The 12,810-nt window shown below is 43.9% G+C and overlaps 1 protein-coding gene across 5 annotated transcripts in view; it reads left to right on the top strand.

The window, feature by feature from the left end:
• Positions 1–12,810, top strand: part of pds5a (PDS5 cohesin associated factor A) — a 441,642-nt gene that overhangs the window by 384,590 nt on the left and 44,242 nt on the right. For all 5 annotated transcript variants that reach the window (XM_085968917.1, XM_085968922.1, XM_085968897.1 and 2 more), the window contains 2 exons: positions 8,392–8,515; positions 9,486–9,690. In XM_085968917.1, the coding sequence (XP_085825043.1) occupies positions 8,392–8,515; positions 9,486–9,690 (329 nt within the window). The remainder of the gene's footprint in view (positions 1–8,391; positions 8,516–9,485; positions 9,691–12,810) is intronic.

Below are 12,810 nucleotides of genomic sequence, written 5' to 3'. Positions count from 1 at the left end.
TTATTAAAGACTATCTTATATTTATGACTCCTAGTTCTGGTCTCGCCCACAAGTGGAAACATCTTCTCTACTTTTACCCTATCAAACCCTTCCATAATCTTAAAGACCCATCGGATCATCCCTTAGTCTTCTCTTTCCTAGAGAAAAGCGCCCCAGCCTGTTCAATCTTCCCTCATCGGTATTGCCTCTCACTTCTGGTATAATTCTAGGAAATCTTTTTTGCACCTTCTCCAGTGCCTCTATATCCTTTTTATAACATGGAGACCAGAACTGTTCACAGTACACCAAGTATGGTCCAACCAAGGCTCTGTACAAGTTAAAAATAACTTCTCTGCTTTTCAGTTCTAACCCTCTAGAAATGAACTCCAGTGCTTTGTTTGCTTTAGTTATGGACTTATTAACCTGCGTTGCTACTTTTAGTCCGTCCTACTTAGCATGGTGGTGGTGCGACACTGTTCTCAAAGCAAAGGTGAGACTTTTGCCCTGATACTTGTGGGGGTGGTGGGGTTTGTGGAGGCCAGGAAATAAGAACATCAGAAATAGGAGCCAGAGTAGGCCATTCGGCCCCTCGAGTCTGCTCTTCCATTCAATAAGATCATGGCTGATCTTCTACCTCAACTCCACTTTCCTGCGCTATCCCCTTAACATCCAAAAATCTATCGCGCTCTCTTTTGAATATACTCAATGACTGAGCCTCCATAGCCCCCCGGGGTAGAGAATTCCAAAGATTCACCACCCTCTGAGTGAAGAAATTTCTCATCTCAGTCTTAAATGGTCGGCCCCTTATTCTGAAGACTGTGACCTCTGGTTCTAGACTCCCGAGCCAGGGGAAACATCCTTACTGCATCTACCCTGTCAAGCTCTAAGAATTTTGTATGTTTCAATGAGATCACCTCTCATTCTTCTAAACTCTAGAGAATATAGGCCTAGTCTACTCAATCAGTCTGGTGAACCTTCGTTGCACTCCCTCTGTGGCACGTATATCCTTCCTTAGGTAAGGAGACCAAAACTATACACAATACTCCAGATGTAGTCTCACCAGGGCCCTATATAATTGCAGTAAGACGTCTTTACTTTTATACTCAAATCCTCTTGTAATAAAGGCCAACATACTATTTGCTTTCCTAAATGCTTGCGGTACCTGCATGTCTCTCACCATTTAATAAATACTCTGCTTTTCTATTTTTCCTACCGAAGTGGATAACTTCACATTTCTCCACGTTATATTCCATTTGCCATGTTCTTGCCCACTCTATTAACCTGTCTATATCCCCTTGAAGCCTCTTTGCATCTTCCTCACAACTTACATTCCCACCTAGCTATGTTACATCAGCAAACTTGGATATATTGCATTTGGTCCCATCATCCAAATCATTGATATAGATTGTGAATAGCTGAGGCCCAAGCACTGATCCTTGGGGTACCCCACTAGTTATAGCCTGCCAACCCGAAAATGACCCGTTTATTCCTACTCTGTTTTCTGTCTGTTAGCCAATCCTCAATCCATGCTAGTATATTACCCCCAATCCCATGAGCCCTAATTTTGTTTAGTAACCTTTTGTGTGGCACCTTATCGAATGCCTTCTGAAAATCCAAATACATCACATCCACTGGTTCCCCCTTAGCTATTCTGCTAGTTGCAACCCAAAAAAACTCTAACAGATTTGGCAAACATGATTTCCCTTTCGAAAATCCATGTTGACTGCCCAATCCTATTATTCTTTTCTCGGTGCCCTATTACCGTGTCCTTAATAATAGATTCTAGCATTTTCCCGACTACTGATGTCAGGCTAACTGGTCTGTAGTTCCCTGTTTCCTCTCCCCTCTCTAAATAGTGGGGTTACATTTTCTACCTTCCAATCCGCGGGAACAGTTTTAGAATCCATGAAATTTTGGAAAATGACAACCAATGCATCCACTATCTCTAGAGCTACCTCTTTTAAAACCCTAGGATACAGGCCATCAGGTCCAAGGGATTTATCAGCTTTCAGTCCCATTAATTTCTCCAGTACTATTTTTTTTTACTAATTTCTTTCAGTTCCTCATTCTCGCTAGACCCTTGGTTCTCTACTATTTCCGGGAGGTTTTTTGCGTCTTCTGTAAAGACGGACACAAAATATTTGTTTAATTTTTCTGCCATTTCCTTATTCCCCATTATAATTTCTCCTGTCTCAGCCCACGTTTACTTTTGCTAATCTTTTCCTTTTTACATACCTATAGAAGCTTTTACAGTCTTTTTATGTATCTCGCTTGTTTACTCTCATTCTATTTTCCCTTTCTTTATCAATTTCTTGGTCCTCCTTTGCTGAATTCTAAAATACTCCCAGTCCTTAGGCTTACTACTGTTTTTGGCAACATTATAAACCTCTTCCGTTAATCTAATACTATCTTTAATTTCTCTTGTTAGCCACGGTTGGACCATTTTTCCCGTGGGGTTTTTATTCCTTAAGGGAATGTATATTCGTTGCGAATTATGAATTATTTCTTTAAATGTTTGCCATTGCTTTTCTACTGTCATATCCTTTAATCTAGTTTCCCAACCTACCTTAGCCAACTCGCCTCTCATACCTACGTAGTTTGCTTTGTTCAGGTTTAGGACTCTAGTTTCGGACTTAACTAAATCACTCTCAAACCCAACATAAAATTCTATCATATTATGATCACTGCTCCCCAGAGGCTCCTTTCCTACAAGGTTATTAATTAACCACTTACTCATTGCACAGTACTAGATCTAAAATAACCAATTCCCTCGTAGGTTCCTTGACAGACTGATCTAGAAAACGACAGGAAACTTCGCGATATCCGGCACCGACAGGACCGAGCTGCTGCCGATCTATCAAAACTTCCGGATAGACCAGCGCTAATGTTGAAGGATACGGAGGTTTTCATCTCCGTATCTGACAACAAACACTGTTGCTTAGCAACAGCTTGTAAACACTCGGCCCGTACCTTGGAAGCATCTCTGAAGCTGTTGCTAAGCTACAGAGACGCTTTCCAGAGCCTGACCGTAAAAAAAAAAAAAAAAAAAAAAAAAAAAAAAAATGCTAGGAGAAGAAAAAAAACCTAACCAAAACGGCTGCTGATTTCTGCCGTTAGATCGAGGTTTCCGGACATACAACCTCCAGATAAACCAAAGTTTCCTGTATCTTGAATGCATTCCATGAACTCTTCCTCTGCACTATTTCTGCAAATTTGGTTTGCCCAGTCTATATGAATGTTAAAATCCCCCATGATTACCATATTACCCTTGTTACATGCATCTCTAATTTCCTGATTTATACTCTGCCCGACAGTACAACCACTGTTAGGGGGCCTAGAGACTACTCTCACTAGTGTTTTCTGCCCCTTGTTGTTTCTTCGCTCCACCCATACTGATTTTACATTTTGTATTTCCAAGCCAAGATCCTTTCTCTCTCCTGCCTTTATTCCCTCCTTTATTATCAGGGCTACCCCTCCTCCTTTTGTATCCTGTCTGTCTCTTCTAAAAGTCAAATATCCTGGAATATTTAGTTCCCAACCTTGGTCACTCTGCAACCATGTCTCTGTAATGACTATTAAATCAAACCCATTTATTTCTATTTGCGCTATTAATTCATCTATCTTGTTGCGAATGCTTCGTGCATTCAGATACAGTACCTTTAACTTTTTTCCTATTTTTCCCTGATGTCACTTTAGTCACTAATGTCTATTACCTTTATTAATCTTTCTGTCCCTTCCTGATCCACTCTGCTTATCTTTACCCAGATCACTACTCTGCTCAACAGCCTTGACATTTCTCTTACTGTTTTTGAATTTACTATCCACCACCCTAGTTATTCAATTCATCAGGACACTGGTCCCAGCCCGGTTTAAGTGGAGCCCGTCCCCACGGAACAGCTCTTTCTTTCCCCAGTACTGGTGCCAGTGCCCCATGAATTGAAATCCCTGCCTCCCACACCACTCTTTGAGTCATGCATTTAAACCTCTAACTGTTTGTCCCTATGCCAATTTGCGCATGGCTTGGGTAACAATCCAGAGATTTTTAATTTGGATCCTAGCTCCTGAAACTCCCTCAGCAGAACCTCATTCCTAGTTCTACCTGTCGTTGGTTCCTACGTGGAGCATGACAACTGGATCCTCCCCCTCCTACTCCAAGTTCTTCTCCAGCCGCGAGGAGACATCCTTTACCCTGGCACCGGGCAGACAACAAAACCTTCGGAACTCCCAGTCACGGTTGCAGAGAACAGTATCTATCCCTCTGACTGTACTGCCCCCTACCACTGCCACATTCCTTTTCACTCCCCCCCACTTGAATGGCCTCCTGTACCATTGTGCCATGGTCAGTTTGCTCATCCACACTGGAGTCCTTGTTCTCATTCCCACAGGTAGCATACATCTCATACCTGTTCGTCAAAGCCAAGGGCCGAGGCTCCTCCATCACTACACCCTCCTGTCCCTGACCATTGACGAGCTCTGAAGTACTATTTAATCTAAGGGGTGTGACCGACTCATGGAACAAAGTGTCCAGGTAACTCTCCCCCTCCCTGATGCCCCGCAATGTCTGCACCTCGTACTCCAGCTCAACAACTCTGAGCCGAAGTTCCTCGAGCTGCAGACACTTACCACAGATGTGGTTGCTCGGGATGTCGCTGGCCTCCACAAACTCCCACATGCTGCAGTTACAGCACACCACCTGCCCTGCCATCTCTAGCTAACCTTCTTTATTTATTTGATTAGTTCATTAATATTTTTTATCAATTATATTAGTTTTATTACTGAATTGATTTATCTAGTTTTAGTTACTAATTTAATAAAGTAAAGATGTAGCAATTTACAGTTTCTTAGCTAGCTTAGAGACACAAAAAAACGAATACTCACCAACCAATCACCCACCTGCTGTCCTGTGATGTCACTCCTCGATTTTGTTTTCTCTCTTCCGCTCTTTATTCCCCTGGCTCCGCTCCGTCCCCGGCCAGGTCTGCTCTCACCGCTGCTCTCGGATGTGGGTAATGCTGAGGTCCTGCCAAATTTAACAGCAAGACCTCATTTGAATTGCTTGTTTCCGTTTCCCAACCACCAGCCAGCCAAATTGAGAGGCTGGCTGTCGGGTGGGAAGGCCTGCACTGGAAGGCTGCAGGTGGGAGATGGTGGGTGGTGGTGGGGAGTGAGTGGTGGGGAGATAGGTCGATTGCCGGGAGGGAGGCAGGTTAACTTGAGGTGAGGTGGGGCCATGCAGTGCTTTCTCACCTCCCTTCAGCTGCTGGGTTTCCCGAGCCCTGGGAAACCTGGCCCGCAGCAGTTAAATCTGAAAGCCTGTTTAAAATTTGAGGCATGAGGTCTCATTAGCATATTTAAATGACTGACCTGCCTCTCGAGAGCAAGTTAGTCACCTCCCCCCCCCCCCCCACCCCCAACTCGCCTCTGTTAAAACTGTAAGCGGGTGTGTTCGAGGCGGGTTGTGTACAAGGACTATGTGATGGTCACTTCTGCCAGTGTTATGAACAGATGTGTCTACGACAGGTAGATTCATAAGAACAAGGTCAAGTCGATTATTCCCTTGTATTGATTCCTTCACCTAATGGAGGCCCAGTCTGGCAGCAGTCGTCTTTCAGGACTCAGCAGCTCGGTCATATAAATTTCTACAGAAATATTTTTGGCATCCTTTTCCATATAAATGTGGTTGCACTTGTATAAATCTTGCACCTGGGTTTGTGACCCATCCCATGATGCGGGCATTTAGCAACATCTGTAACATTATGTTACTTGGCTCTACTCTTGTCACACTTACAAAAGTCAGATTTGCAGCTAAGAGGAAGTTTGTTATATTTCCAATCTTCCAGTCTGGTTCCTTGGCCACTTTAATTTTACAATGAATCTTTGAGGATCCAATTCACCCACACGTGACACTTGATGGAAAACACAGGATATCCGCCACCACAAGATGAAATTTTCTCTTGTTCTGATGTAAGACTTAAATTAAGTTCAGTGAAAAGCAGCACATTTCGACTCTACAGAACAGTTGTTCATGAATTAAATACTTAAGAAGAGTAGCCTTCTGATTACTCCAAGAAAGAATGAACTTGCATTTCAATAACACCTAATTACATCTCTCTTTCATACGCAAAGAATTACTTCTGATATGCAGTGGCTGTTCTCATATAGACAAACATGGCAGCTATTTTGTGCATAAGCAAGGTCCCACAAGCAGCAATGCGATGAACGACCAATAAAGCTGTTTTTGATGGTGTTGGCTGAAGGAGGAATGTTCGCTACGGCACTAGGAAAACACTCTGACCTTCCTATAATGCCATGCAATCTTTACTGTCCACCAGAACCAGCAGGTGGGGACTCAGTTTTACATTTGAGGATAGCATCTCCACAGTTCAACATTCCATGTGATATAGAAGTATCAACCTAGGTTATGTTCTCAAGTTTTAGTGATTCTTGATCCCCTACGGTCTTCTGACTCTGAGCTGAGAGTACTAACTGAGTCAGAATGACGTGAACTTCAAGTTGAGGGATCCATGCTTTGGTAATGATTTTTCAGATGTTGTCATAAATGATTTGTAGACCATTACCTACAGTTTTAATTTTTTCTTCTTTCTGCCCCTACCACTGAGGAGTATCGCAACCCATGCAGATTGGAAATTCATGATTCCAGTGTCTGTACTTACAGAAGATTTGGACTTCTACAGATAATGGTTCCTTCTTGAATTCTGTTGCAAATTGGCTTATGATCTGATGATCTCAAAGTGGAGATTGCAAAGTAGTTGGTGAAAATATACCAGTCTGCTTTTATATTGTAACTGTCTTTACTGTCCTTGATAATTATTCCACCAGAATAATCTAGACGTCCTAGACAGACCTAATATGCGTTCACTTTGTCATCAGTGCACACTTAAAGTTGTATCGTTTTTTTCAGTGTTTTCTATACAGCTATTGTTGCCTCGGGCTTTGGAAATTTGATAGTTCCTTCTGGCAGGAACTATACTTTGGTTAGGGTTGCTTGTACATGTGTGAAATAAATTTGAGACTGCTCGAGGAAAAGTAGACTACTTGTTTTGCAATGATTCTTCAAATGAAATGTCTCCTCCACACACATACACACCTCTGTTTCCCCCTCAAAAAGTACTTGTTTATTGGAGATAGTCATAATTGAATTCAGCATCTCCTATTTATCGTATGAACAAGAATTCAATGGGAACATGATCTGAGGAATATAAAGAACAGAAAGACCTGATTTCCTCCCTTGATCATGTTCAGACATCTTCTTAGGCAGTCCCTCGGAACCGAGGATGACTTGCTTCCACATTAAAAATGAGTTTGCGGGTGCCTGATTAGTCCAATGCAGGACCTACAGTCCCTGTCACAGGTGGGGCAGACGGTGGCTGAAGGGGCGGGTGGGTGGTTGGGGTGCTTGGGTTAACATGCGCTCCTTGCGCTGCCTGCGCTTGGCTTCCGCTTGTTCCCGGTGAAGAGACTCAAGGTGTTCAGCGCCTTCCCAGATGCTTCTCCTCCACTTTGTGCAGTCTTGGGCCAGGGATTCTCAGGTGTCGGTGGGGATGTTACACTTTTTCATGGAGGCTTTGAGGGTGTCCTTGAAGCTTTTCCTCTGCCCACCTGGGGCTCTCTTGTCGTGCCGAGCTCCGAGTAGAGCGCTTGTTTTGGTCGACAATGTGACCCGTCCGTCGGAGCTGATTGAGCGTGGTCAGAGCTTCGATGCTGGGGATGTTGGCCTGAGCAAGAACACGGACGTTGGTGCGCCTATCCTGCCAATGGATTTGCAGGATCTTGCGGAGGCAGTGTTGGTGGTACCTCTCCAGTGCTTTGAGGTGCCTGCTATACATGGTCCATGTCTCTGAGGCATACAGCAGGGCGGGTATTACTGCTGCCCTGTAGACCATGAGCTTAGTGCCGAGTTTGAGGTCCTGGTCTTCAAACACTCTCTTCCTCAGGCGACCGAAGGCTGCACTGGCACACTGAAGGCAGTGTTGGACTTCGTCGTCGACGTCTGCTCTTGTTGACAGTAGGCTCCTGAGGTATGGAAAGTGGTCCACATTGTCCACGGCCTTGTCGTGGATTTTGATAATCGGAGGGCAGCACTGTGGCGGGGGCAGGTTGGTAGAGGACCTTTGTCTTATAGATATTTAGTGTAAGGCCCATGCTCTCTTGCGCTTCGGTGAAGCGTAAGAGATGACATGCAGCATGCGATAATATCCATGTGTGTGTAGGAGACCTTTTATTTGAAGAATAAAGATTATCAGGTAAGTAATTGACTATTTTTGGTTTGCACTTTTATGATAACTTCTTGCAGGTTGTCAGTATTCCAGTTGAGAACTATTTTTATAATTTATAAGTACAGTATATGGAACTTTGCCATGAGTAGTTGACCTTGTTTTTCCTGTCTTGCAGTAAATCTGATATGTCTCGATTACGGTTGGCTGCAGGATGTGCCATACTAAAACTTGCACAAGAACCTTGTTATCATGAAATTATCACCCCAGAGCAATTCCAGCTCTGTGCACTTGTTATTAATGTAAGTACTGTTGCTTTATTTTCATTCCTTGTTGTGGTCCTGTGCTCCATTATATTAATACTTTTGTATAGTTTACAACAAAGATCTCTGGTTAGAAATTAATCAACCAAAAAAGTGCCCGAGGTGAAGAAAAATACCTACAGCAAATCTGTACAATTCAATCTCATATGCATCTTGAACTTCATACCAGGCAAATGATTTACCTAATTATATAAATAGATTTTATAATAGTTCTGGGGTCATCCTTTTAAAAATTAATTAAAGGAACGGTTGCTGAGAAAGTAATGTTCAATTTTTCTAACAAGATCTAGTACAGGTTTTCTCCAGAAGACTTTCCTTAGTGACAGCTATAATAATTTCAAAATTGAAACAGATGTGTAATAGTTCAGAAGTTTAAGGAGTTATTGTAAGACTGGTAACTTTTAACTTTGGTGGATCTAACCCAGAAATATGTGATGTTGATATTCATCAATTTTGATGGAATGGATTTTTTTTGTTACTAAAGGCTTGGCTGAGAGAAAAATAGTAGTAGAGTGGCTGATCAATATTCAAAATGAGGTCAGGAGAGTATTGGTAAAACTGTCTGATAAGTGAAATTTAATATAACTTCTTTTTGCCCCATGAATTATTATGAAATTACCAAGCGAAAGTGTATTAAAAAATGTTGGCATGCAGATAGAGCATCCATAATTGTTTGGGTTTGCAATGCACTTATGTAGAGTCTTGCAGTGTGCTTAGTTTACTAAACAGGACGGGTATAATGGAATGGAATTCTTTCCTGAAATTCAAACTATCCAAGGATTAAGAGAACATTATGCAGAAGTTTCAGATGCTCACATACTGCATAACCTTTCCCTTTGGACAATTACTATGCCTTATTCTACATTTTATATATCACAAAAATAGTGTATTACATTGTGAAATTCTGTCCTGTACAATGTTTGCTGATTTTGTAATTTTGTTGTTGAAGGATGAGTGTTACCAGGTGAGGCAGATATTTGCTCTGAAACTTCACAAGGCCCTCGGGAAATTGCTGCTTCCATTGGAGTACATGGCAGTGTTTGCTCTCTGTGCCAAGGACCCTGTGAAAGAGCGAAGAGCGCATGCCAGACAGTGCCTACTTAAAAATATAAGTATACGGAGGGAGTATATCAAACAGAACCCAATAGCTCATGGTTAGTATTACCGTTTACAATAAGTGTTGATAAGATTTGCCACAAATTGTAGATCAATATATTAGGCACAGTTTTTTTTGGGCACATCAAACAATATGTGTACTGATATAAAAGCAGAAAATGCTGGAAATATTCAGCAGGTCAGGCAGCATCTGTGGAGAGAGAAACAGAGTTAACGTTTCAGGTCGATGACCCTTTGTCAGAACTGCAAAAAGCTGGAGATAGAGCAGGTTTTTAAGCAAGTGCAGGGACAGGGAAAGGTGGGAGGGGAGGAAAGAACAAAAGGGAAGGTCTGTGATAGGATGAAAGGCAGGAGAGATTAAGAGATTCTTGTCTCTTAAGGGTCATCGACCTGAAACATTGGGCTAGATAGATTTTCGGGGAGCCGTCAGGCAGGGTTTCAGGCGTGTTGGGGGGGGGGGGATCATGAATTTGGGGGTCCCGACACCATCCCGCCCAAAACCCCGCCCCACGTAAGTTTCAGGGGCAGCGGGTACCCGCACTGGGACCCGCCGAAACCAGGCGGGAAGGGATTAGTGCCAATTAACCACCAGTTAACAGGCAGTTTTTAGCCTAATCCCTATTTTGAGAGGTTTCGTGTGGGTTTCCCGACGGCTCCAAACCACGCCAGGTAGAGCAGGCGGGCCGTCAGGTTGAAGGAGTTGGAGGGGTCGCGATGTCGGCGCTCAGGTGAGTGATGGGTGCATGAGTGCAAAGGTAAGTGTGTTTGGTGTGTCTAAAGTATGTAAAGAACTTTTACTTACCTGTACTTACCTTAGCAGCCTTTCTTCCTGTAGCCGTCGGGAGCGCATCACTCAGCCGGAACTGAAAACTGAACGGCTGCGATCTGTCAAAAGTGACAGCCTTCAGCTTTGAGTGCCGGTGAGAGTTCCAACTGAGTCTGTGCAGAATGACTCAGCTTAGAACTCAGAGTGTCAGTGTTTCACAGCCTCAAACAGCTGTGAAACACTGATATTTCATTTGTCAAGAACTCTTGACAGATGAAATTTCAGTCTGTGACGTCACCTGTTGCCGGGTGGCCCTTAATTGGCCTGCTGAGCCCGCTGGGCGGGTTCAACAAGGTCAATCAAGGGAAAATCGCGCGGCTTGGCCGGACGTCAAAGTAGGCGGGTCAAAAACCCGAAAGGGGAAGTCCCGCCTTCTTCCCGACAGGTTTGGGAAAATCTACCCCATTAACTCTGTTTCTCTCTCCACAGATGCTGCCTGACCTGAGTATTTCCAGCATTTTCTGTTTTTATTTCAGATTTCCAGCATCTGCAGTATTTTGTTACTGTAATATGTGTGCTGATGTCTGTTGCGTTTGAGACCCATTGGTACTGTAAAATCCAGACATCAATTCAGAATCTCCTCCTACTCCCCAGCAATAGGAGGCTGAAGATTGGGGGACATATTGCCATGCCTCTCCATAGCCACTGTCTGAGGCTGAACCAGACCATTCGCAACCATAGCATCCTATTTGACCCTGAGCTGAGTTTCCGACCCCATATCCTCTCGACTACCTACTTCAACCTCTGTAACATCACTGTCTCCACCCCTGTCTCAGCTCATCTGCTGCTGAAACCTTCATCCAAGCCATGGTTACCTCTGAACTCAACTATCCCAATGCTCTTCTGGCTGGCCTCCCCCACCTTGCACCCGCCATAAATTTGAGCTCATCCAAAACTCTGCTGCCCCTATCCTACCTTGCACCAAGTCCCATTCACCCATCATCCCTATGTTTGCTGACCTCCTCCCTATCTCTGTAACCTCCTCCAGCCCTACTACCCTCCAAGATCTCTGCGCTCCTCCAGTTTTGGCCTCTTGAGCATCCCCAATTTTAATCACTCCACCGTTGGCAGCAATGCCTTCCGATGCCTAGGCTCTAAGCTCTGGAATTCCTTCCCTAAACCCCTCCGCCTCTACCTTTCTCTCCTTTAAGATTCCCCTTAAAACCTACCTCTTTGACCAGGCTTTTGGTCGCCTGTCCTAATATCTCCTCACTTTGCTTTGTGTCAAATTTTGTTTGATAACTCTCCTGTGAAGTGCGCTGGGATATTTTACTATGTTAAAGGTGCTACGTAAATGCAAGTTGTTGTTTCCTCTGCATGCCACTCCTGTCCCCACGCAAGAGAAAGCAATTTAGCATTTTCATTGAAATAAAGATCCTTGTCTTGCATAGAAACATAGAAGATAGGAGCAGGCCATTCGGCCCCTCGCGCCTGCTCCGCCATTCAATGCGATCGTGGCTGATCATCCAAATTCAGTACCCGGTCCCTGCTTTCTCGCCATACCCCTTGATCCCTTTAGCCTTAAGAAATATATCCAACTCCTTCTTGAATATATTTAATGAATTGGCCTCTACTGCCTTCTGTGGTAGAGAATTCCACAGGTTCACCACTCTCTGGGTGAAGAAATTCCTCCTCATTTCTGTCCTAAATGACCTACTCCTTAGACTGTGACACCTGGTTCTGGACTCCCCGACCATCGGGAACATCTTTCCTGCATCTAGTCTGTCCAGTCCTGTCAGAATTTTACAAGTTTCAATGAGATCCCCTCTCATTCTTCTAAACTCCAGCGAGTACAAGCCCAATCGACCCAATCTCTCCTCGTACGTCGTTCCTGCCATCCCAGGTATCAGCCTAGTGAATCTTCGCTGAACTCTTTCCACGGCAAGAACATCCTTCCTCAGATAAGGTGACCAAAACTGCACACAATACTCAAGATGTGGTCTCACCAAGGCCCTGTACAACTGCAGCAAGGCATCCTTGTTCCTGTACTCAAACCCTCTCGCTACGAAGGCCAACATACCATTTGCCTTCGTAACCGCCTGCTGCACCTGCATGCTTACCTTCAGCGACTGGTGCACAAGGACACCCAGGTCTCTTTGCACTTCCCCTTCTCCCAATCTATTGCCATTCAGATAATAATCTGCCATCCTGTTTTTGCCACCAAAGTGAATAACCTCACATTTATCCACGTTATATTGCATCTGCCATGCTTCTGCCCAATCACCCAACCTGTCCAAATCGTACTGGAGTTTCACAACATCCTCCTCACAGCATACCCTCCCACCCAGCTTTGTGTCGTCTGCAAATTTGGAGATACTACATCCAATTCCCT

This window comes from Somniosus microcephalus, chromosome 2 (genome assembly GCF_052327205.1).
Source record: "Somniosus microcephalus isolate GS21.2 chromosome 2, FLI_Smic_1.0, whole genome shotgun sequence".
In the NCBI taxonomy this organism is placed as follows: Eukaryota; Metazoa; Chordata; class Chondrichthyes; order Squaliformes; family Somniosidae; genus Somniosus; species Somniosus microcephalus.
Note: the sequence above shows the minus strand (reverse complement) of the source record. Positions and strands in the feature narration are given on the sequence as shown.